The sequence below is a fragment of the Acanthochromis polyacanthus genome, chromosome 12, assembly GCF_021347895.1.
Source record: "Acanthochromis polyacanthus isolate Apoly-LR-REF ecotype Palm Island chromosome 12, KAUST_Apoly_ChrSc, whole genome shotgun sequence".
Lineage (NCBI taxonomy): Eukaryota > Metazoa > Chordata > Actinopteri > Pomacentridae > Acanthochromis > Acanthochromis polyacanthus.
This window is the reverse complement of record NC_067124.1, coordinates 29732834-29757873: the sequence shown is the minus strand read 5'-3', so window position 1 is coordinate 29757873 and position 25040 is coordinate 29732834. Positions and strand designations below refer to the sequence as shown.

At 37.9% G+C, this 25040-nt stretch overlaps 2 protein-coding genes across 3 annotated transcripts in view; both read left to right on the top strand.

The window, feature by feature from the left end:
• Nucleotides 1-25040, top strand: part of LOC110963916 (uncharacterized protein C14orf93) — a 161174-nt gene that overhangs the window by 14310 nt on the left and 121824 nt on the right. The window lies entirely within an intron of this gene.
• Nucleotides 1523-14905, top strand: creb3l4 (cAMP responsive element binding protein 3-like 4). Its single transcript, XM_022212441.2, has 10 exons — nucleotides 1523-1721; nucleotides 4483-4626; nucleotides 5036-5300; nucleotides 6243-6355; nucleotides 7233-7322; nucleotides 7941-8047; nucleotides 8731-8799; nucleotides 9728-9812; nucleotides 10969-11062; nucleotides 11888-14905. The coding sequence occupies exons 2-10, from the start codon at nucleotides 4486-4488 to the stop codon at nucleotides 12190-12192; spliced, it is 1269 nt and encodes a 422-aa protein (XP_022068133.1). The 5' UTR covers nucleotides 1523-1721; nucleotides 4483-4485; the 3' UTR covers nucleotides 12193-14905.

The following is a 25040-nucleotide window of genomic DNA, read 5'->3' as shown; positions in this document are numbered from 1 at the left end:
ATATTTCCAATCACACTTGCCTTCACACCTACGGGCAAGTGGAGCACTGTGGATGAGGTTTCTACTTCCTCGAAAGAAGTCCAGTTGGACTGGCAGATAAAAGAGAAGAAATTGTAATTTATAGACAAGATAGGAACGCTTTTCAGGGGATGTTGGGCCTTTTCAGTGAGTTCCTCTGCCTCATTAAGTTCAGGGAATTCATTTGCTTCCTCAAAAACCTCGTCCTCTTCCTGGAACTTGTCTGCATCCTCAAAGACCTTGTTCTCTGGTGGATCTTCTACCTGGAAGTCTTGAATGACCGCTTCCTCAGATGTTGTCGAGATGTGTGGTTCGGTCATCAGCTTTAGCTTCCCTGGCTCCTCATATAGGAACTTTTCCCTCTCAGAGAAAGCCTGTTGCATGAGGTCAGAGCTCTCCTGCACCTTCTTCTGGAAGGCCTCCTGTTTGTCCTTCAGACTTTGGATCAGCTCCCCGTACATCGCCGGGGACAGACCCTCCAGATTCTCGAGCCGATTCCTTGACTCCTTCTCCAGAAGTTCTCTCTGGTTCTTCTCATGAGCCAGCTGGTTTTTATTTCTTCCAGTTCCCTGATCAAGTTGACAAAGAAGGCTCTCTCCCTGAAATGTACGATTCTTTCTTTGTTCAACATATGATCCAGCTGGTTCTCATTGTTCCTCTAGTTTTGAAGCTCTGTTTTCCGGTACTGGATTTGTTCCTCCAGCTCCCATGCATTGGCCTGTTCTCTATGGAGCTTGTTGTTCAAACATCGGACTTGATCTTCCAGCTCCAGTGATGTGATCCTTTCTCTGATGGACTCATTCTTCAGAGATCGGACCTGTTCGTCCAGTTTCAGTGCGTTGCATCTCTCTGTTTGGAGCTGCTTGTTCAGTTGTCGGACTTGTTGGTCCAGCTCATGTGTTCCAGTACTGTCTTTGTTGAACTTGTTCTTCAAAAGCTGGAGTTCTGCATCCAGCTCCTGAGCATTGGCCCTCTCAGTGTGGAGCTGGTCATTCAGAAGTTTGACTAGTTTGTCCTGGTCCTGAGCTTTGGTCCACTCTCTGTGAAGCTCACCGGTCTGATATCGAGCTTCTTCGTCCAGGTCCTGAGCGTTGGCCTTCTCATCATGGAGCTGCTTAGTCAAACTTTGATTTGTTTGTCCAGCTCCGCAGCTGTGGTTCTCTCTTTGAGGAGCTCCTTCTTCAAACGCTGGACTTTATCCAGCTCCTGACCATTCGCTTTTTCATTGTGGGGCTCGTTTTTCGAAAACAGGACTTGATCCAATGACGAGTGTAGGCCCTCTCACTGTGGAGCTTTCTTTCTAGAAATTGGACCTGTTCTGTCTCAGGTCTGCTAAAAAGTTTCCTGATGTATCTGCCCACGATGACGCGATGATTAAACAGTTGTTTTATTGTGATGTTTTAAGAAGAGAAGAGAAGAGCTTATTCCCTGAAGCCAAAGTTAGCATATTTACCACTCCGGTACAGTAGGTGGCGGCCGTTAAACTCCGTCGCTAAAACCAAATAAGAAGAAGAAGCTGGAGGAGGAAGAAGAATCTGTCAGGCTGCTCCGTGCCACCAGCTGGACTTTTTCTGTCTTCTGAACCGCCACAAAGCAGCGTATTGTCAGCTTGTGTGTCTGTGTGTGTCGGTGCTGCAGCGGATGACTGATGAGGAACCGGAGGGTCTGAAACAGCAGCAGCAAGGAGGCTCCGTGAGTCCGCGGTGAGTGGCTTTAAAACCCTCCTGTTGATCCGGTTGAACAGGATCAGGCCTGGCAGCACCACACCAGTGCTTTCATACTCATCAATAATCATGTCTGAGAACCCTGCAGCTCATCAGTACATTTTATAATGGTCAATAACCAGCCACGAGAGCAACGCGTCTCAGTGATACATCCATAATAATCGACAAGATGTATGAGAAATCACATTGTCTGGGTTGTAAACACTCTGAACTGAGTTGAATACAGCGATGGATGAAGCGAAAACAACAATACTGATGTATGACAACGACAGAAATCTGTGTTTAAATATGAACTGTCTGTAACATATTTGACAGATGTTGCAGAATCACAGTGTTTCCACGAGTAAATCTAGTTTTAGTATTGACTAATCTGACAAACTCTTGGTTAGTTAATTGATTATTTTGTCCATATGTTACCAAAAATCTTCCCGATCATAAGTCCAAACCCCAAAGAGATTAATTTGCCTGTTACGTCTCACAAATAGAAAGCAGCTTTTAAGATGCCAGACCTCACAATATTTTCGTTATTGATAAATCTGATGAACACTGGATTCTTAATTGTTTGTTTTGGTTCTCAGATGTCAGAACACATCATGACGATCTGTCCAAAACCCTCAGAGACTCAGTTTGCTGTCATCTCTGAAAAATACATGCAGGAAACCACTTTTACAAATGCCAGACCCCACAATATTTTCATTCATTATTCATTATTTTGGCCATAAGATGCCAAAAATCACAACTACAGAGATCCACTTTATTGTTTGATCTGACAAATAAAATAAAAGCAGAAAATCTATTTTTTCAGTGTCGATTCCAAAATTATTTCATCATTGATTCATCTATCTCAGAGCTGACACTCCTGAATATTTTTATTATTGATAATTCTGTCAAACTTTGGATTAGTTGATTGATTATTTTCAATAATAAATGTCAAAAATCAAAAGTCAGAGACCCAGACAGAAACTTGTTTTATAGATATCAGATGTAGCAATATCTTCATGTTTGATTTCACTGTTTTATTGTCTTGTTTTGTTTCCAACCCAAAGATGTTCAGTTTACTGTCATAGAAAAGGACAGAAACCAGAAAATATTCATATTCAAGAAGCTGCAGTCACAGAATTCAAATTGTTTTATGTTCTTAAAAAATACTCAGATTGATTAATTATCAAAATAGTTGGCACTTAATTTAATAGCTGACATTTACTTGATTACCTGCTGCAGCGTTACAGATAATAATAACACAATGATAATCTTTCCGACAACCAGCCGTCGTTTTTTGGATGAAAACAACTCAAGTAAAGGGTTTAAAATCTTTCTTCATGTGCAGAAATTTCAGTTGATTTTCAGCTGATGGTAGAATTAATAATTAACTCACCTGCACTGTTTATCTTGTTTTCAAGGGTTGCAAGTAGTGATTATTTACTGTCACTCCCACTTCATCTGCTGGTTATTTTCTTGATGAATTGTCCTGTTTTGCCGGACACTCTAAAACCGGCAGAGACTGAGTTTTGCGTTGACCAGAATGAATAGTTGGAGCTCTAGCAGCTGCTGTTTTGGAGTTCAGGGAGCGTGAACAGGTTAGGGCTTCCCAGGACCTTGTTGTTCGTTGTCTGTGCCTGCAGATTGTCACTGAGGGTTCTAACTGTGTTTTAACACCAGAGTTTGGCTCATGAATAAGTGAGAAACTTCAGGGTCCTTGTATTTGTTGGTGAGTGGCTGCAGGAGCCCAGAGACACGTCTAACAGCTTGTCATGTTGCTGTTCAGTGCAGCTGCTGCTGTCAGAGGTCGGGTGTGTGCCGACCAGGATGTCCTCCTCCGCTGTTGCGTCACCTGATCTGCAGACACATTCTGTATTGTGCTTGGTGTTGAGTTTCACGGCTGCGTCACATGTCGCACACAAACACACCTGGATGCCTGTTCTACCTGTGAGGATGAAGACTAACCTCTGAAGCTTCACGTTTTTTTTCTTTAAGCAATCAACAGAACCATAGAAAAATGAAAAAGAACTCAGAAATGTCTTCTGTGCAGTACGACGCTGTTAGTGACAGAAATTAGAAGAAGAAAAACACAAAAGTTGAATTTCACTCATTATTTATTTTAGAAAGACTGAATAAAAAAACTTGGTCTCCAAAAAAGCCTATTCAGACTCCACATAGTGTAGGTATTCAACTATTTACATTTTCCTTTACAAATGTGTCTTCTTTGTCATTTTGTGTCTCTTTCAGACAGCTTTGTCTGTTTGTGGTAATTTTTTTTAAAATCTCCTATATGCCGTTTTGTGTGTCATTTGCCTTGTTTTGTGTCTCATTTTTGTATTTTTTTCCATCCTTTTGGCCATTTTGTGTGCCGTTTTAGTCATTTTTGTCTCACTTTTTGTTCTGCAATTGCTTCATCCCTCATTTTTGTAGATTTGTGCTTTTGTTTTGGTTGTTTCGTATCTCTTTTTGATCATATGTCTTGTTTATGTAGTTTAGTGTTGCTTTGTGGCTCACCTTTGACATTTTGTGACTCTTTGAGACAGTTTTTTCACTTTGAAGAAGAAGAAGGTCTCATCTTTGTCATTTTTTTGTCTCCTCTCTATCATTTTGTCTCATTTTTGTTGTTTGGTTTCCCTTTGTGTCTGTTTTTAGTTTTGTCTCAACATACATGTAGTTTTGTGTCTCGTTTTCGTTGTTTTGTTGTAGTTATTGTAGTTGTGTTATGGCTATGGTTATGATGGTTTGTGTAAATGTGTTTCAGGTGATGGATGCAGAGAGCAGTGAGCTGTTCCTCGGCACCGTGGCGGCCGGCAGCTGGCAGCTCGATGCTCCTTTCTCCTGCTCCGAGCTCGTCTTCAGCGGATCTGACAAACCCCTGCAGGACTGGGCAGTGGAGCCCGACTCTGTGAGTTCCCTCCTCCTGCTTCCAGACAAGAACACATGGTTAATTTTAAACAGGGCAGGTTTAACCACATATCCTACGTCGATTAAACATATTTTATCCTTATTTTAACTGTGGCCAGACCTCCTGTCCTGCCATAATAAATAAATTTTAAAATAGACGATAATTACAACAACCGCTAAAATTCAAAGAACCTATTTTTTGTTTAGGTGATAGTTGAAAACATTAGCTTGCAGGTGCACAGAACATTGCAATATGGCTGTAAACCCTTTCATTCTCATCATTCATTTGCCATTCCCCTGCTTGCTAATCTAATTCTATGTAAATCAAAGGCGAAATACCCAAAATCGAATCTTTTAAATCTTAAAATATCAGCGACTTCTCAACTGTCTGCATCTCTGTAAATGTCCAGACGCTCCACGACAGCGAATCAGAGGACGTCCTCCACGGCGTCGATCCAAACGAGGTGTTTCCCAGCGCGCCGCCTGCCGACCCGTCGTCAGAGAGCGACAGCGGCATCTCCGAGGAGCCTGTTGTCGAGAGTCCCGTCACCATGGTGACCGCGGCGACCACCCAGCCGGCCCTGGCGACCGTTTACCAGGTGGTTTATGACATCAGTGGCCTGGGTGGAGCCAAAAGTGACGCCGGACAGGAGAACATCATCTCCATCGAGCTCGGTGAGGCCGGAGTGTCAGTTTAATTTAACAGTCCTGAAAACTCTGCTGATTTGTTAATTGATTGATTTCAGACATCCCTCAATAACATAAAGGTAAAAATAAGTCACACAAAATGAAAAGAAACCCCTAACCTTAAAATAATGTATGAAAATGAGTAGAATGAAGCTTAATTGATTAATGTGCTTCTCAAATCTGTCTGTTTCCTGTTTGCTTCAAATGTTATGTTTGTAAACATCTTAAGAACCCTAGGAACACCTTCACTGTTACACATTATTGTTTTCTTCAAGCAGTCTTTTTTGGTACATTATTCTTCTCTCTTCTTTTGTAGTTGTGCTCATTGTGAGATATTACATTCCATAAGTTTACTCCACATTCCAGTTCACATCTACTCTTCATGGTGCTTTGAACAAATGGCTTTTTCAATTTAAATTTCCTGCTAATATGTAGTTTCTAATGTTGCTTGTGAGAAGTTGTTGTTTGTTATCAGAGTAACTTACTGTTTCCTTTGAGCATTAGAATACATTTCAAATATATTAGCGTTCTCATTATATCCCACATTTTGTTCAAAAACTTTTGAAGACTTCTTCCTCATTAATGTTTCTCATAGTTTCCTAACAGTCATCTGGAACTTAAAGCACATTTCTAACAAAGCGTTTCCTGATTGAAATAATGATTCTGTGGATTTAATTCTGTGCCTGAATTTTATTGTTATCAGTTCAGGGCGACTCTTGTCAGGCTCCTTGTTGCATCATTTGAGCAGGAAAAGAAATGGAAACAAAAGATGAAACAGCTTCATTTTTAGTGAAATCAGGCCTCACTTTGTAATAAATGTTGAGTTTGTAATTCATCTACAAAATCTGCTGCACTGTGAGCTAAAACAGTCACTGCTGTCAGAGATACAGATGATGTGAGCGAACATGTCGTCCTCTCTGTCCTGTGCAGATGAATGGAGCTCTCAGGTGCTGCTGTCGGACTCGTGCGTCGTGAATGAGCTGCCGATGCTTTCAGCAGCTCGTCAGGTCGCCATCGACCCTCCCAGCCCCGACGGAGAGCTGGTGAGACTCTGATTGTTTCTCAGTTCCTCAACTCCTGAAGAGACAGAGAGACGAGTCAAGGCAACGGGCATGAAACCCCAGAACCATTTATAAAGACAACATCCTTCTCAAACTTAGTTTATCAGACAGAAACTGTAAAATCAGAAAGAATCATTGGACTTTTAACTTTCGGATAGCCCTTGAGCTATGAATCTGGAACACAAAGTCAGGATTTTCAATTAAAATCCGTTTATTCTATGTCTGTCATTTAAAAGTGATACAAAATGCACTCTTTGCTTTAGCCAGGTTCTGTAAAAAACTAAAAATTCTGAGATCTGTGCAACCATGAAGCTGTGACTGACTCAGCTGTGAGCAACGATCAAGAAAAAATGTTTTCAGGTTAACTGCAGGCAGTGTTTCCAAAGAGCAGAGACATCAACTTGTAAGATAAAAAATAAAATAAGTATAAATTACTACAAAATTGGACCATTGGTTGCTCCCAAAAACTTTGAGTCTTGGTCCTTAGATTTTTCTTAAAAGTGTCGGTGGAGGAGCAACTTATGATGAGAGGAAGGCTACTCCACATTTACTACCACATTTTATTGTTTCACCATAAAACACATATCATTTGTACTAACAGACTTCTCCTTATCATGGTAAAATGTGTAAAAATAGCAGTTATCTTGTGCACCAAAGTACAAAATACAAAGTCCCTGTCATTCCTCTTCTTGCTTCCTGCAATTCTCTAATTCTGTGAAATTTGAAGGCAAAATACTCCAAATCAAATCTTCAAAGTTTAGAATATTGACAATTCCTGATTTACTTTTTCCCTGTAGATGTATTTTAGAAAATAAAGACTGAGAACAGGCCTGGAGGTTTGACTCTTCTTCTGTTTCAGCTGCAGGCGGATCTCCAGCTGACCGAGGAGGAGCAGAAGCTGCTGACTCAGGAGGGAGTTTCTCTGCCCGGCAGCCTTCCTCTCACCAAGGTCAGTTTGCTGACGGACACCCTGCTCACTTATTTTTTTTCTCCCAACTTTATTTCTGGAACATTTCAAACATTTTAGACAGACAGTGTGATATACAGCACAAGGTATAAAAATGGTTGTCACGTCTGAATGTGACCATCATGCCTGTTTCAAATTTTTCGGAGCGCCAGTGAAGGGAGCAATGCCAAAAATCACAGCAATAGTATGACCATATGCCCTAGTTAATAAATGTATGACCAAAACGACCCCAGTTTGGCACAGGACTAGAACATAGGTGGATGATCTGCAGGAGATAAATTGCATCTGCCACAGGACTCGCTAACAGAGCCTTGTATTTGTGTAGTGAGTTCTGAATGAAACCTTGCTTTGAATCAGCCTGTGCCGGGCACAGATTGATGACAAATGAACAAGAGAAAGTGCGGATTCCCGTTGTTGTTCTGTTAATTTGGCATTGAGACTCTCCTCCCCACACGCTTTGAACAGCAGAAAGGGAAGCTGAAGATGCAAACCAAACAGACCTATATTAAAAAGAAATGCATCCTTTAGCACCCACCTCCGCTCGCTTTTTAACCTGCAGGTAAAGAACGATACTGATTTTGAACCAACCTTTACTCGCAGGCTGAGGAACGAATCCTGAAGAAAGTTCGCAGGAAAATCCGCAACAAGCAGTCTGCTCAGGACAGCCGTCGGAGGAGGAAGGAGTACATCGACGGGCTAGAGAGCAGGTACGTCTTCTGAGCGAACCTTTCACTTTACTGACTGACTGCAGGCAGACTTATTTACAGAACAGAAACATCTATGGACTGAAACCAAGGCAGAAATAGGGTGTCTGCGGTTAGTTATAATGTCAGCATCCATATTTTTAGTCAAAGAATGAAACTGTTAATTAAATGAACTCATGTGATCAGCATATCTGGTATTATTTTAAATTTAAAAAACTATAGTTAGGACTGAAACTGTGACTGATAATCTGCTTTGCCTGAAATTCTTATAGCAAGCAGAAGTCAGCTAATGATATTTTTTGTGAAAGAAAGCTTTTTTTGGTTAAACTTTCTATTAAAAAGTATTTATGTGTTTTGTATTGTGACATGCAGCTATGGTTCGGAAAATATCACTTGACTTCTGCGTTATCAATTTTTTGTTAATTTTACTCAACGGTGGGACTTTTTTTTTTTGACTCCTTCACTTATTTTTTTTTGCATGTTCAACTTACATGTAGTCAGAGATGATTTGAACTGCTTGTCCAATACTGCAGCTATGGAAGGAATGACATGATGAGCAATAGCAGTGAAAGGTTTTTGAGATATTGTCGTTCAAACAGCCTCAAATTTCAGTTTGTGAAAAAATAGGCTGCAAGTGGGTCACTGGGGCAGTTCTTTAGCAGATTTATCTGTGTGTGTTTTAACAGGGCGGCAGCGTGTTCAGCACAGAACAAAGAGCTGCAGAGGACGGTGGAGCAGCTGGAGAAACACAACATGTACGAGCACATTTTATTCCTTGTTATTGATTTCGTGTAATATTTTGTGCTTTCATTATTTTATCCAGACATTTCTTTCAAACAGTGTCCAAACCCTTTAAAGGGCGCTCATGGAAATACTTTGAAAATTTTAAGCCTCCAGTGTTATTAGAGGACATGAGATTTTTTTTTTACTTTTGTGACATTTTTCAAAATTTTTAATTTTCATGTTGAAATTCAAGGTCAGTGAAGTTACCATATGTGGTTCCTGGCCCATCAGCGGTAAAAGAAAAAAAAAGAAACGTTCCAAGAAATTTGTATATCATCACTTAGTGCAACTACTGAACCGTAGAATGTGTGAATTTCATCTGCTAATGATGGTTAGATTTGACGTTTCGACCGCAGATATGGAAGAGGACCGCAAGTTCGTCTTTTCCCAACTTCAGAGAAAAGAGAAAGTTCCATTCGTTCCAGGACTCTGCTGATTGGTCAAATGCCACGATGTAATCTGGCGTAACGTAGCGTGATCTTCATTGAAAACCACATGCTTCTCAACCTCACTGAGAGGCGGGAGCAACGCCGTATTTAATGTGTGCGGAAAATATGATCACTTGCCCCATTAAAGGGGTAATAAACTTTTGTGTGCCAACATCACAACAGAAACCAATGAAATCCGTACTAATGCATGCAGACGGCTGAAGGTTGAACATCAAAAAAGACACAAAGACGATCAGGTGCAGCAAAAAGAAGCAGGTTATTTTAATGGTACAACACTTTGGCTCTGCTCTTCTTGCTGTTAAATGCGTTTTATGAATATGTTTGACTTTGAGTTTAATCATGAAAAAATCTGATGTTTTTTTGGTGTTGAGTTGATTTGCACTCTGCCAATTGGTGCTGCTGAACATGAAGAGATAAATATGACATTATGATTTGTGTTGTGTGTGTTCAGGTCTCTGCTGGCTCAACTGCGACAGCTTCAGTCTCTGATCAAACAGACGGTCAGCAAAGGAGCCCAGACCAGCACCTGCTTACTGGTACGAAACGCTGACTTTAAGCTTTTTGGTTTATGTGCAATTCATTTTTATTAACGTACTGCTAGGATTTGACATCTAGGCTTCCAGAATCCATGCAGCATTATTATATATACACTAACAGTCAAACGTTTGGACTCACCTTCTCATTTAGTGCTTTTTATTTGCATATTTTATAAATTGTAGACTAATGCCGAAAACGTCGAAACTACAGAAGAATACATACGGAATTATGTTGTAAACAAAAAAGTGTTTATCTTCAGTATTAATCTACAGTGTAGAAAATAATACAAATGAATAAAAAGCATTGAATGAGAAGGTGTGTCCAAACTTTTGACTGGTAGCGTACACCAAAAAAGAATCCTAGCTATATAATGAAAATGATGTAGATCCATGGGTAAAAGTGTCTGGTATTAATGCTTTAAGTGTAAAAAACCATCACAAACATTCACCAAAACATTGGTAATAAATTCATCAATCAATGAATACAACATTAATGAATTAAATTCATAATTTTACAAGTTAGATTGTGTTTCTTTAAACTTAGTTCTTATTTCTAAAAGAGCTTACATACTATAAGGGAAGGTAGTGTCTACAGATACGGACCTGTATACGGCACTTTCCATTTGCCAGACAGATACGGACCCGTACGCGAGTCTTGCGAGTCAAGAAGCTGCTAACCACTGCAAACTGTTGAAAGGTAAGCAAAGGTTAAGGTTAGGGTTAGTGTTAGGGTCAGGTTTAGGGTCCGTACCTGTCGTACCGATGCTAAGGGTCCGTACCGCTAGCGTCTACCGGGAGTCACGTGACCAGATCTCGCGTATCTGATTGGCAAATGAAAAGTGCCGTATCCGTAGTCCACAGGCTACGGCTACGGGTCCGTACCTCTAGCAACAACCATAGGGAAAATATAATGTTGTAATATTTATTTAATATTACAACATCACAGTCCAAGCAAATCATCTGCGTTAACATCTGGATATTTAAAATAATTTATTTACACAATAAACACCTCGTTGTTTTCCAGTGAGATGTTTAATCTGAAAGCATCTTAATTGGATAATTTCTTATTTCTTATCAGCTTCAGCTCTAAAACTGTCTCTAAAGACTTCGGTTTTTCTGCACATGATGTGGATGAAGGTTGTGTTTGTGTCCTCAGATCATCCTGGTGTCTTTAAGTCTCATCATCCTGCCCAGTTTCAGCCCCTTCCGACGCGACCCGACTGCAGATATCGACTACAGACCCACAGGAGGTCGGTTTCTCTCCTCATCAAAATGTGTAAAATATCACAGATTCTCCTTTGAGACCGGGGAAACAAGGAATCCCAGAAAAGTGCACATTTTTTCAAATTTGTCTTTCTCTTTAAAACCAGCAGGAACAAATCAGGAGAGCGAATAATGGAGAATCTCAAACTGGAATGCTTCAGTTCCCTGATTTCCTGATGTTTGTTAACTATATGCCTTCAAATCGTTGTGAAATAATCTTTTGATCATTGCTTCAGCTGATTATTTTCACTAATAATCCTGTGACTGAAAATAAATAAATTTCCGAGAAAAAAAATCTGCACATCCTCAAAGTTTGAAAGCTAAAATCAAATCCAATATTTGACATTTTGTTGAGAATCAAACATCACTGACGACTCCAGTAGTGAGATTCCTGCTTTTCCACACTTTGTGTGTGTGCAAATGGTGTAAATATGAATTGTTTTATGTTTTTTTTCTGAAATGAAGAGTGTGAATGGTCAGTTTATAATGTTAGAATGAATATAGTTCCATTTATTTATTTAGATCTGGTTGAAACGTCAGATTTTAAAGCTTTTTTATCTGGAAAAAAGGACAAATTTCCGTGAAAGATGAAAATATTTAGCTTTGATGGTTTAAATGAGGTAATAAACACAAACATACATTTGTTGAACCACAATACAAATGAGGTGAAATAATCAGAATCCACTGTTTTCTTCAGAACATGTTTTTGGTGATCACTGCAACATTTTATTTTAAACACAACAAGATCTTTGTTAAATTCACTCCTTTGAAATGTTGTGGAACATTTGATGAACCATTTTAAATCTTTCCAGTTATTTCCAGGAACATCCTGACTGATCCGATGTCTTCGCAGCCGACGGCAGAAGAGCTCGACGGTTCGGTGGTCCGATCCGAGTCCTCATCGGCGCCTTCTGATCTCAGCCAATCAGAACTTCCGGAGGGCGCCCCCATCCTCCAAGAACTAACAGAAAACTCTAATAATTCAGCTGCTGATGGCGCAGCCCTTGAAGCGAGCCAGTCAGGAAACAGCTCGATTGTTGTTGCCGGGCAGACTGAACTGGCAGCCCTAAAAGGAAGCCGTGACCCGGGAAAACCGGCACATGCCGACGAGATGTAGACGAACTGTCAGAGTGAAGTGGACATTTTGTTCTCATGAACATGAACTCACAAAGCATTAGTAGCTGCTACAGTAGGGATCGTCTGCTCGATCACTATCAGCAGATATCTGTTAGAAAAGTTCCGTGGTGGCGGTCTGAAAGGTTCTGAAAATGTTTTATATTAAAATACGTTTATTTGACTTTATATTATTAGCTCAAGTTCTTTAGTCCAGATATAAGAGCAGTATTAGAAAGTTTGTAACAGATCAATAATGAGCCTTCAGCAGCCTGAAGTTAAGACGACACACCAACTCCACTAGTGTCTTATTTGGCCCGATGAACTCGTTCTGCTTATGAGGTTTGATCATCCTGAAATGTCCAGATGAAGCTTCATTCACAAAAATGTCCTACAACAGTAAAAACAACACAAAGAAAGAATCAGTTTGTTCTTTTATTTGTCCAAGACTTCCAGCAATGTTTACACAGAGAAGAGAGGAGACAAATACGAAGTGCCTTAAATGTGTCCGAAATGACTTCAGATTAATGCAAAATACCAGAAAAATATACAAAATCACTTAAAAATTGGCCAAAATGACTAAAAATACTCAAGATAACTTAAAATTTTTCCAAATAGACAAATATAAATAATGACTTGAGACCTTTGTTTCTGGTAAAGTTTAATTCACCAAAATGTCCTACAGGAGTGAAAGAAAACCATGAAGACTCAAGTCAAGCCTCAAAAACTCAAAACCTGCCAGCGGGTTTGAAAGATGTTTTATCTTTAACTTAATGCCCAAATATCAACATATGTCAGCCAGAACCTGTAAAATCAGGAAAAAATGTTGGACTTTCAGCTTTGGTCCAAAAGCTAATTATCTGTGACATGCAGTTCCATCGGGAAAATTAACCAAATCTGAGCTAAAAGTCTTCATCAAAATCACCTTATTCTGCATCTCAGTTCACCATTAGCCAAAAACATAGTTCTTCTCAGTAGATTATGTTAAAAACAAAACATTCTGCTCTCCTCAGAACAACCGATTCTCCATGACTTGACTCTGCTGGCAGAGTCACATGACAAAAATTCTAAAGGCAAGTATGGATTGACTTTTAATTTGTCCAAAAAGGCAAAAAAATAAACATACAAAATGAAGAAAAATCTCCACAGTTACTTCAGATGTGTCCAAAATGTCAAACATATGTCTATCATGACGTAAAAATTGTCTTAAAATGTCCAGAATGAAATCAGTGTCAAAAATAGCACTTGTCCAAACTGAAGAACAAAAAGGCGATTATGACTCCAAATCTGTCTAAAATGACCAAGAATGTCCAAAATGACTTGTAGTTTGCCCAAAATGTCAAAGAAATGTCTAGAATGACTTTCAAATAGTCAAAATGTACTCAAAAATAGTCCAAAATGAGAAAAAATATGTCTACATTCCCTCAATATTAATCTGTGGTTGTTTTTAATGCTCATATCCAGCTCTGTTTTTATTCTGGGACTCCACTGGAGCACCTTTGTATGATTCATTTATTAATCTTCTCAACTTACTTTAGCTACTGTCTCTTTAAGGGCCGCCTCCCTAAAAGTATACTTTCTTCTGATTGGTCGGTTTCTGGAAGCCTGCATCCAGTTGTCCAAATGAAAAAAAACAAAAATCCAACATGACTTGAAATTTGTCTGAAGTGTCAAAAAATGACCAAAATAACATAAAATAAATAAAACAATTGGTCCAAAATGACGAACGTGTAATATGTAATAATTTCAAAATGTTCTACTGAAGTGAAGCTGCTGTAAATAATGTTGGCTATTTGAACAAGTGTTATTGGGGAGGATCTGCTGAGTGTGATTGAATTTTAAATGTAAATTTGTTGGGTTTTGAGGCAAAAACGTGTTTCATGCTTTTGGATTTTGAAAAATGGACATTTTAGGTGTGTATTGTACTATTTTGTCTTTTTATGTGTGTAGATTTCATTACAGAACATATTTTAATTTCTTAAAACCAGCTTTTCCTCCTCCTCTGATCAAGGAATCTCCACTGCAGCACCTCTGAGCATTTTAATAACATCCTTTAAACATTTTGTTAAGAATTTTTGGCACATTTAATTCTTTTTCTTGGATTTTTTTCCTTCTTTTTTATACATTTGAGACTATTTAGATTTCAGGGTTTTAAAAGTATTATTTGGTATTTTATTAGTATTTTGGGAGATTTTTCTGACATTATTTTTTCTCTACTTTTTAAAATAATTTTAAAAAATATTTATTATTTTTTTTCCCGACATTTAAATATATATTTTTTAATATTTCTTGGACATTTTAATAATCTCCTGAACATGAACGATTTTTTTTTTGTGCCATATTTCATTCTTTTTTTAAACATTTAATGACAGTTAAATTTGACCAGTTGTTCAAATTTCTGTTCTGGAAATAAATGAGGGTGCTTTCAATTTGCATATTACTTAATTTGCATATTAAAACCTGTCATACAGTCAGCTATGGCGATATATATATATATAAGGTTATATTTTCTCTCTTCTCACCCTTAAGCCACAGGTCCTGTTTCACGCAGTAGATTTATTTATTTTGGTGCATTAAGGGGTCAAAATATGTTTGAATCTCCTGCTGTAGCTCAGATAAACCTGCTCTTATTTTTTCACACCTCCATATTGATCAGCTTGATTTGCTTGGGATGTCTTTGTTTTTGAGCTTTAATAAAATGGAACAGTTCATTTCGACTGTGCCTCACTCAGTTATTATTGACCGTCAGCATGTGTAGCTGTTCTGGTTTTCTTCACGTTCAGCCGTAAAAGTGAATGATTTTAATAATAAAGAGGATAAAAGCTCAAACAAAGTGAACTGTTTTGAAAAATTCAGACTAATCTGATCTAATCTTTCATCAGCTTTAACACATTAAAGATGAATTTGTCGTCTTTGTCTTCAACTGATGATGATCACACCAGTATTTTTTCTCTTTTTCTCTCAGTGTTTGGTCTCCACCAGCTCCACAGAAGAATATCTGGATCTTTTATTGTGTCTTTGTGTTATTTTGTATCTCATTGTGGTCATTTTCTGGGTCTTTGTTGTCTTTTTGTCATCTCTGTGGTAGTGTCGCGGCTATCTGTGGTAATTTCGCATTCTTTTCTGGACATCTTAAGCCTCTTTGTGATCATTTTGTTTCTGTTTGTTTTCATTGTGTGTCTCGGTGTTCATTTTAAGTCTCTTTGCAGTCATGTTGATTCTCTTCCTGGGCATTTTTAGTGTCTTTGTAGTCATTTTTGCTGTCTTTGTGGTCATTTTGAGTCTCTTTGTAGGCATTTTAGTGTCTTTGTGAGCACTTTGTGTCCCTTTGAAGTTATTTTGTGTGCCTTTGTTGTCTTTTGTGTCTTTTTTGTGGTCTCTGGGGTGGTTTTACAGCTGTTTGTGGCAGTTTTGCATTCCTTACTGGATTTATGAACCGCTAAGGTCCATCCTGTGGATTCTTGATGATGTTATTAATTGTTTTGTCTCTTTAGCCACAAGGTGGAGCTACAACCACATAAGTCTGTTAGTATGACTTCAACTGAACACTCACTGACAAGCTGGCAATCTGAATTTCTGTTATCGTTGCTATTATTGTTCTTGTTTAGCTGAGAAGACTGAAATTTACGAAATGAAATGAGCTGCAGGTTTAGATCTGAACCTCAGTCACTTACAGCCTAGAAAACACCCGCAGTTTATTGATCAGGCTTAATTTAAACAGCAATCTTCATAAAAATCAAATGTAATGCAAAGTGCTTTACAGACGGAAGAAGCGAAATGCAAACAAAAACAATACAGTCGACCAACATCCTGCTATAATGAAAGGAGTCAATAAGACAGGAAGTCCAAATGATAAAATCAAGACAACACAATAATAAAATGGGAAGTAATAAAAGATAGATCAAAAGAACATAAATCAAAATTCAATATAGCAAAATAACAAAATAATAACAATAAAAAAAGAAGTAATAAATTGCAGACAAAACTTTTTTGTGTGTCTCTGTTTGGTCTCCACCAGCTCCTTAGAAAAATATTTGAATCTTTATTGTCATTTTGTGTCTCTTTGTGGTCGTTTTGCATCTTTTTCTTGTCATTTTATCTTTTTCTTGTCACTTCGCATCTTTCTGTGGTGGTTTGTGTCTCTCTGTGGTCATTTGGAGTCTCTTTTTGGCCATATTGTGTGTTCGTGATCATTTTGTGTCTCTTTGTGGTCGTTTTGTGTCTTTTTCTTATCACTTTGTCTCTCTTTGTGGTGCTTTGTGTCCCTTTGTGATTATTTGGTGCCTCTTTTTCTTATCATTTTACGTGTCTTTGTTGTCATTCTCTGTCTGATCATCTTCTCCGTTTTTTTTTTTTGTGTGTCTTCGTGGTCTTTTTGTGTCTCTTTGTAGTCATTCTGTGTCTTTCTGTTGTGATTGTGCTTGTCTTTGTGTTCATTTTGTTTCTCGTGGTCATTTTGCATCCCTTTGTGGTCAGTCTCTATCTCTGTGGTCCTTTTGTGTATTTTTGTAGTCATATTGCATCTTTTTATTTTGGTTTTGTGTCATTTTGTAGCTGTTTTGCACTTCTCTGTGGTCATTTTTGCACAAATTTTGCATTTCTTTGTGGTTATTTTGTTCCTTTTTATAGTCATTTATGTCTTTTTGTGGGTCTTTTGTGCTTCTTTTCTGTCTTTATTGTAATTTTGTTCCTTCCCTGGTCTTTTTGTGTCTCTTTGTTGTTATTTTGTCTTGCTTCATGGTTATTTTGTGCTTCTTTTTCATCATGTATTTTTATGCTGTTATTTGCATCTTTTTACGATAATTTTGTGCATGTTTGACCTCTGGGACTGTGTGTGAAAATTTATCAGCAGCAGTCTGCTTCACTCAGAGGATGGTGTCGACATAATCCATAAATACACACCTGGTTTGTGCTTAAAGTGTAATGTAATGCTTCCAGTAACAAACAGACAGGTTTTGTTGGATTATAACTGAAGTTAATCAGGTGAGCAGTGAACAAAGGCTGACAGAAATCCACAAAAAAGCTTTTACTGCAGTATGTGGTTGTGTTATCTGGCTCTGCAGCAGGTTTTGTCGTGTTGTTGCAGGTGTCTCATCAGTTTGTGGCGTTGGATCCATTTCCATGTAGTATTTTGCCTCCTGCTGGATGTAGGAGTCCAGGAGAAGAATGACGTTTGTTTACAGATTCTCCTGCTGGAGGTGAAAGGCTTCTCTGGATGATCTTTCTTTGTGTGTTTACAGATTGTGTGTTGTATGACTGTTTGTCTTGAGGTTCTCAAAGCTCTGGACTTCACTTCCAGATGATCTCAGTGTGATCCTGAGTGTGTGTGTGATGGATTACAGGAGGTCAGCAGGTTAAACGCTGCATGATTGGAGTTTTTAGGACCTGACATTTAGCAGCTGTTGTGTGTTTATGTGTTGGTTGTGTGATTTGTGTTCATGGTGTTTATGATTCCTGCTGTCATGAGGAACTTTTGAAAGCAGTGAATGTGTTTGTGTTGCTGCAGATGGACTCCTTCAGATGTTTGGATGTTTTCTTGCGGCTCAGCATCACTTACATGTTATTTTTGACCAGTGTTTGATTGATTTTATTGGTTGTCAGTCTTCTGACATCATGTTCATGTCAGCTGATTTCTGTTGTTCAGGCGTTTGTGACGTGTTCATCCGGTTAATGTCAAACGGACCATAAAAGACCTTTATGGGTTTATGTGCAGCGTGGTAGTAGACCACACAAAATGACCACAAAGACTCACAAACAGAAACAAAATTATCCCAGGGAGATGTAAAATGACCATAAAAAGAAAGAAAAGGACACGGAGTGATCAAAAAGAGACAAATAACAGCCAGACAAAAACAACCACAAACATACACAAAATCACCAAAAAAGACACGAAATAACCACAAAGAGACACAAAACCACTGCAAAGACAACAGCGACAACAGGACAGAAAATAACCACAAATACATACAAAATGTACACAAGGAAGAGACACAAAATTCCCACAGAGACAAAAAACTACTACAAAAAAGCAAAACACAACCGCAAAGAGATACAAAACCATCACAAGAAGATACAAAAAGACCACAGAAAAGGTACAGACAGATTTGAAAAATTACACCAGAGAGGCATAAAATTCTCACAAAAAGACAAGGATCTAACATAAAGAGACACAAAATAGCAGTGTATTATTGCCCTTAAAATCATAAGTGATTAATTATGGTAGTTTTACATTTCTCAGAAGTAAAGGCATTAATTTTAGCATTAAAGAACAGTGAACTTTTTTTATGTGAAGTTTCAGATAAAACTTGTTATATTTGATATCACATAAAACTGTTTATTTTTGTAACTGTAAAATTATGTATTTGTTTACTAACTGCAATTTTAATTTTTTAAAAAGGTAAATCCATCAAATTTAAAAGTGGAAGAAAATTTATTAGCATTTAAAACCTGTCAATTATACAACAATTTTATGTAAAGCTACATGTAAAAACTCAAATGAAAGTCAGTGTTTAAAAGCTTTACATTTATTTTTAAAGGTAAATCCATTAAAGTAGAAAAATGAATCAAAAAGGAGTTTTTTGCTACTAAATGAAGCACTGAATGTTTTGTCGACACTGATGATGATGATTAACGATGATTCGAGGAGCTATAAATCTTTTAAACTGCTGTTTGTCGGCTGATGGTGAGCTCTGCTGAACATCTTCACCAATAAATAAATAAAGGACAGTGTTGTTCTCCTGTTTGTACAGATTAGCTTCTTGCAGAAAACAACACAAAGACAGGGACCTTAGCGCTCAGACCTCAGCCCACGGGGCTCGTGGGTAATGAAGTCCCTGCAGGTTTTAAAGCATGGCGAGCTCAGCCTCTTCTCCAGTTAAAAACACAACGTTGTTCCTGCCCACAGAGCGATAACCCCCAGCTTTTGAATATTTACATCCTTCTCTGATGAATAATTGATGAGATGAAGAGCAGCTCCTCCACATCCGGCTGACATGGCAGCGATGCTCAGAGGGAAGAGCTCAGTCATTCTGCAGATTCAAGATGGATGGAAAGATGAGCTGCTGATATCAGCACGAACGTTTTATCAGCCTCTTTTAATGAGGAAAACACACTATTAAAAAAATATTGCAAAAATACCAACAAAATCACAACAATAGAATGTGAATTTACATGTCTGACATATAACATGTACATGTAAAAACTCATATTAAACTTGATATGATATAAAACTATTTCACATTTGGCATTTCTTTTGGTAAGCAAATCCATTAATTTTGCAAGTGGGAAAAGTTTTTAACATTAAAAATAATAAAATAAACACATTTGTTAAGTGAAGTTATATGTAAAAACTCATATTATACTTCATATGATTTAAAATTAATAATGTTTCACTGGGGCTGCTCAGTGAAGTAGTGGTTAGCACTTTCGCCTTGCAGCAAGAAGATCCCTGGTTCGAATCCCGGGGTGGGCCTGGGATCTTTCTGTATGGAGTTTGCATGTTCTCCCTGAGCATGTGTGGGTTTTCTCTGGGTACTCCGGCTTCCTCCCACAGTCCAAAAATATGCTGAGGTTAATTGATTACTCTAAATTGCCCGTAGGTGTGAATGTGAGTGTGATTGTTTGTCTGTATATGTAGCCCTGAGACAGACTGGCGATCTGTCCAGGGTGTCCCCTGCCTTCGCCCGAGTCGGCTGGGATAGGCTCCAGCACCCCCGCGACCCTAATGAGGATAAAGTGGTGTATAGAGGATGGATGGATGGAATGTTTCACTGTAACTATAATCAGAAATGAGATTTTACCTTTTTACATTTCCTTTAAGTAGATAAAAGGTTTTTTTTGTTTTCTATTTAAGATCTGACAAATATATGAATTTTGAAAAAATGTAACATTACTTGTACAATTTCATATAACACTTCATATGATCTAAAATTACCATTTTAATATTGTAATTTTAAATGTTTAAGACAGATTTTTTCAAATTTAAATCCACGCATTTTAAAGATGTACAAAGTTTGTCTAATATATAAGATTTTTATATAAAGTTACATTAAAACTCATATTACACTTGATGATTGAAAACTTTATTATTGTACACATAAGTGTTTAATAACTGTGATTTTGAGAAATCTATTAATTTCATAAATGGAAAAAGTTCTTTAACATAAAAAAATACATGTAAAAATTATATTACACTTGTATGATCAAAAATTGTTTTTTATTGTAATTATAACCATAAATGTTTAGTAATTAGGATTTATATGTTACATGTAAAAACACATAGATTTGATATGTTTTCAAATTATCTTATTGCAACTATAATCAAAACGTTAAATACCCGTAATTTTGCATTTTTTCACAATTTACTATTAATTTACCTCTGAAAGACAGATATTCTATAATCTATCGTCACATTAGAAAATACAAGACATTAAACTCCTTAAAAATTCCTATGTATTTCATCCATCCATCCATGGTTTCCTTGTGTACCCAGAGATGTGCATACAAAGTGCCATGGCAACAAGACAGGGTTACTTTTGTGTTGCCATGGCAGCAGCAGCTGTGTACAGATGTGTGAGTCCGAGTTGATCAGCCAAAGACAACAATAAAACCCCTAAACTGAGTAGATGTTATTGTGAAATACTGCACATTAACAATTAAAATGTTTTACTAAATGTGATGTTTTGTCATTAAAAGTTACATTAATTACCAGACTGTAGCAGAACCAAAGACAAGCAGCCACGAAGGAACCGAATACACACAAATCTAAAATTGTGAAAAATATGAATGAAGTCTGGTGCAGTAGATGTCCAGGCAGGTACGTCTAAAATTGGGAGTACTGAGAAAGAAGTCTGGTCATTTAGAAGCTTTTCAGACAAACGGACTAAACAAAATCAAATCTAAAATTGGGAATATTTGGAATAAAATCTGGTACAACTAATGCCTGTGTTGTCACACAGTGAGAGAATAAATTCAAGTCTAAATTGCATTTTTTTTAATGTACTATTAATGTCGGTTCAGCCCTGAGTGAAGCCAAGTCTAAAAATGTGAAAAATATAAATGAAATCTAATTCAGTTTGACCACTGTTTCACTATATGCTTTGGAGACATTATTTCTACCTTAATTCATGCAGTCAGCTGGTGACAGAGATGCACAAAGTTGTGTATCATCTGCATAGCTGTGATAATTAATGTTAAATGTCTGTATTATTTGACCCAAAGGGAGCAAATACAAATTGAACAGAATAGGTCCAAGAACTGACCCCTGGGGGACCCCACAGGTCATGGCCACTCACTCAGATTCATAGCTGACAAAATAACTCCAGCCTTCTAAATAGGACCGGAACCAGTTTAGGAGCGTTCCAGAAAGTCCCACCCAGGTCTCCAGCCTGTGCAACAGCATGTTGTGATCTACAGTATCAAACACAGCACTCAGATCCAGCAGAACCAGGACTGATACTTGACCAGAATCAGTATTCAACCTAATGTCACTGAACACTTTGACTGTGCTGTCTTAGTGCTGTGATGTGGTCTGAAGCCTGACTGAAATACTACTGCTAATATAATTAAGGTGATTTTAACAAGGCTTGGAGAGCTGTGAATAGAATGTAAATTCACAGTTCAATGTATTAACAGTAAAACATTTAAAACTAAACTGATGTAACTGGTATTAGCGTCTTAACATTCGATAAAAGAACATTTTATTGATCTTGAGCGGGAAATTCACGCTACGGAAAAACGTCAAGAAGTGAGAAATACAAATGAGAAGCTATTGAAACTTAATTTAAAAAATAAATAGAACAAGACAATATCAAACACTGAAAAAAATAGTTAACATTTATAAAGTATAATCTAATAACTTTAGTTTCATCATCATGCGTCTAACATGAAATCTGCAAGATGTCGTTTAACTATCTGCACCTCACTGTAATGCTCCTAATGTTTGATGTGAAGCACTTTGAATTCTCTTGAACATGAAGGGTGCTATACAAATAAACTTGCCTTGCCTAATAAATAGCCTATAAAGTTATGGAACTTTAAGACATTCCCAACAACATTCACTCATTTTCTCTTTATTTTTATTTCTGTCAGATTCAGCAGACGGAAGTCGATCCTGCGTGACATTTTAAACACCTAAAGTCAGTTGTAATATTTGTCTGTTTATTAAATCAGTCTCCATGTAGAGCCCTCATAGTTCCCAGGTAAAGCAGGGGAACCGGTCTAACAGCAGCAGCAGCCTGTAAACAGTGTTTTCAGCGGGTTAAAGCTGCAGCCGTCTGGAACGAAATCCATTATTGATGTTGAGCGTCGACTGGAACATTGTCGCTTCTTTTCTGTGAGTGACACGACAACACGTCCCAACAGCACGGCGTCCTCCCAACCCTTCATCCTCTTTAAATCTTCATGTTCGTTTCAACGTGATGTGATGTTTGGCTCCAGTTTAAGGCATGTTTTATTGGACTCACAGCTTTAAAAAACACAGTGACAATGTGTGAAATTATGTTTGACTGGAAGAAACTTGTTTCAAAACCGTGTTCCTAAATGTGAATCGTGCTTTTGTTTCAAGTCATTTTTAGAAATTAGTGAATCTTAACTCCTTATATTTGTGTCTTTCATTGGTTTCTTTTTGTAGTGGTTTTGTGACCTTTGTGGTTGCTTTGTGTGCGTTTTTGGTTGTTTTTTGTCTCTTTGCAATTGTTTTGCGACTGAGTTTTTGTATTCGTGTGTGTCTTTATGTCTCCTTACAGATTTGTGTGTTTTTTTAGTTGATTTGTGTCTCTCTGCAGCTGTTTTAAGTTTGTTTCCTGTGGTGTTGCATCTCTTTGTAGTTGTTTTGCATAGATTTGTTGTGATTTTGCCAATCTTTGCAGTGATTATGCATCTCCTTGTTGATTTGTATTTTCTCATCGAGGTTTTGTGTTTCTGTAGTTGCTTTTGTGTTGTCTCTTTGTGGTGATTTTTTTTTGTCTCTTTATAGATTTGTGTGTTTTTGTAGTTGTTTTGCGTCTTTCTACAGCTATTTTATGTCTGTTTAGTGTGGTTTTACTCTTTGTTGTACAGACTAAAACTTCAGCTCAGGCAGTGAGACGTAGATTTGATCTGTTCTCAAATATCATCCTTAAATATTAAAGTTCAGGTGGTCTCCTGGTCTTTAGAGGGTTCTTTTGGTGTTTTGAGGAGGTTCTGGTGCTCAGTGAAGATGTTCAAAATGTCCATTAGGAGGTTCTGTTAGTTGATTAGGAGCATCTAGTGGTCAATAAGAAAGTTCTAGCAGCCCTTTAGGAGGTTGTTGACGTTATTATTAATGTCTAATGCTGAATGAGAAGGTGCTAGCTGTTCTATAGGAGGTTCTTACAGTCAATTAGATGAATCTAGTGGTCACTAAGAAGGCTCTGGTGGTCTTTTAGAAGAATTTTGAAGTTGTTTAGGAGGTTATGATGCTTACTCAAAAGGATCTCAAGGTCTTTTAGGATGCTATTGTTGTTTAGGAGGTTTTGGTTGTCACTTAGAAGGCTCTTGTGGTCCTTTAGTCAGTGGCATCACTGTCATTCAAAAGGTTCTGGTGGTCATTAGAAAGGTTCTGTCGGTGTGTTAAGAGTTTCTTGTGATTGTTAGAAGGTTCAACTGCTCACTGAGAAGAACTTAATGTTTGTTTCAGGGGTTCTCGTATTTGTTTAAGAGGTTTTGGTACTCACTGACAAGGTTCTAGTGGTACTTTAGGAGATCATTGTAGTTGATTCGGAGGTTCTTGTGCTCACTATAAATCTTCTAACGGTCCTTTAGAAGGTTGTCATAGTTTAAAAGGTTCCAGTGCATACTGTAGAGGTTCTAGATGTCTGTTTGGAGGGTGTTGTAGATGTTTAGGAGTGTTTTTATAGTCAATGAGAAGGTTCTAGTGATCACTAAGAAGGCTCAGGTGGTCCTTTAGGAGGTTTTTATAGCTGATTAGAAGGTTGAAGTAGTTACTACGAAGGTTCTAGTGGTTCTTCTGGAGGTTCTTGTGGTTTAGGACCATAGCTGCCTGTAACCTTATTGTCATCGTAAAGATTAGTGACATGACGTGCTTGCCTAAATGAGTAAAATGTGATACTTAAATTCGGAACGACAAATCTGCACAGAATTGAACCATTGCAACGATTCAAAAATGGAACTTGTATTAAAGCCAGCTGGTGGACCACATAGTGTCCATGGAGACAGCTTTGTTCTTTCTCTTGTTCTTCTGTTTCAAATTGTGCGTTGGCATTTGCTTTTACTGATGTGAGAAGCACTCGTAAAGGGAGCAGCCATGATTTATAAGGAGATAATCCTGCAGCTGCATCGATGGAAGATAACGCTGCTGTAAAGTGTAATGGCAGGAAAGCGTAAATGGGGGCAAAAGGACAAAGCTGCAGAAGCAATGAACCACAGGCTGCAGCAGACACACGGGGGGACTGGTAATACGATAATATGTACTGAGACTGTACACACTGGAAGAACAAATCTGCAAAACAACAGTAAGAATTTGGTAGCAGGGACACCCAGATATCTCAGCTGACTGAGTGGGTAAACTATAAACAAGGGCTGTAGTCTCTGACACAGCGGCCATGGTTTGTATCCAGCTCATGGCCATTTACTGCATGTCAATCCCTCACTCTTCTACCCACGTTTCCCGTCTCTCGCTCCACTGTCCTATACGTAATAATGGCAATAAGGCAAAAAATAACTTAAAATAAGGTCCTTGAAAAAATAGTGAAATACTGTGACATTAACAAAACTGTAAAAATAAATATCTGCAAAATATTAAAATTTTTAACGGCTCAAAATACAGCAATGTTGTGAAAACACAAAATACTATTTAGAAAATAGAAAATTTTT

Excerpts from the sequence above, each read along its gene's own strand:
- creb3l4 (XM_022212441.2), top strand. The coding sequence starts at position 4,486 with ATGGATGCAGAGAGCAGTGAGCTGTTCCTCGGCACCGTGGCGGCCGGC. Across the intron at positions 4,627-5,035 it reads GGGCAGTGGAGCCCGACTCT|ACGCTCCACGACAGCGAATC; the intron begins GTGAGTTCCCTC and ends GTAAATGTCCAG. Across the intron at positions 9,813-10,968 it reads AGACCAGCACCTGCTTACTG|ATCATCCTGGTGTCTTTAAG; the intron begins GTACGAAACGCT and ends TTGTGTCCTCAG.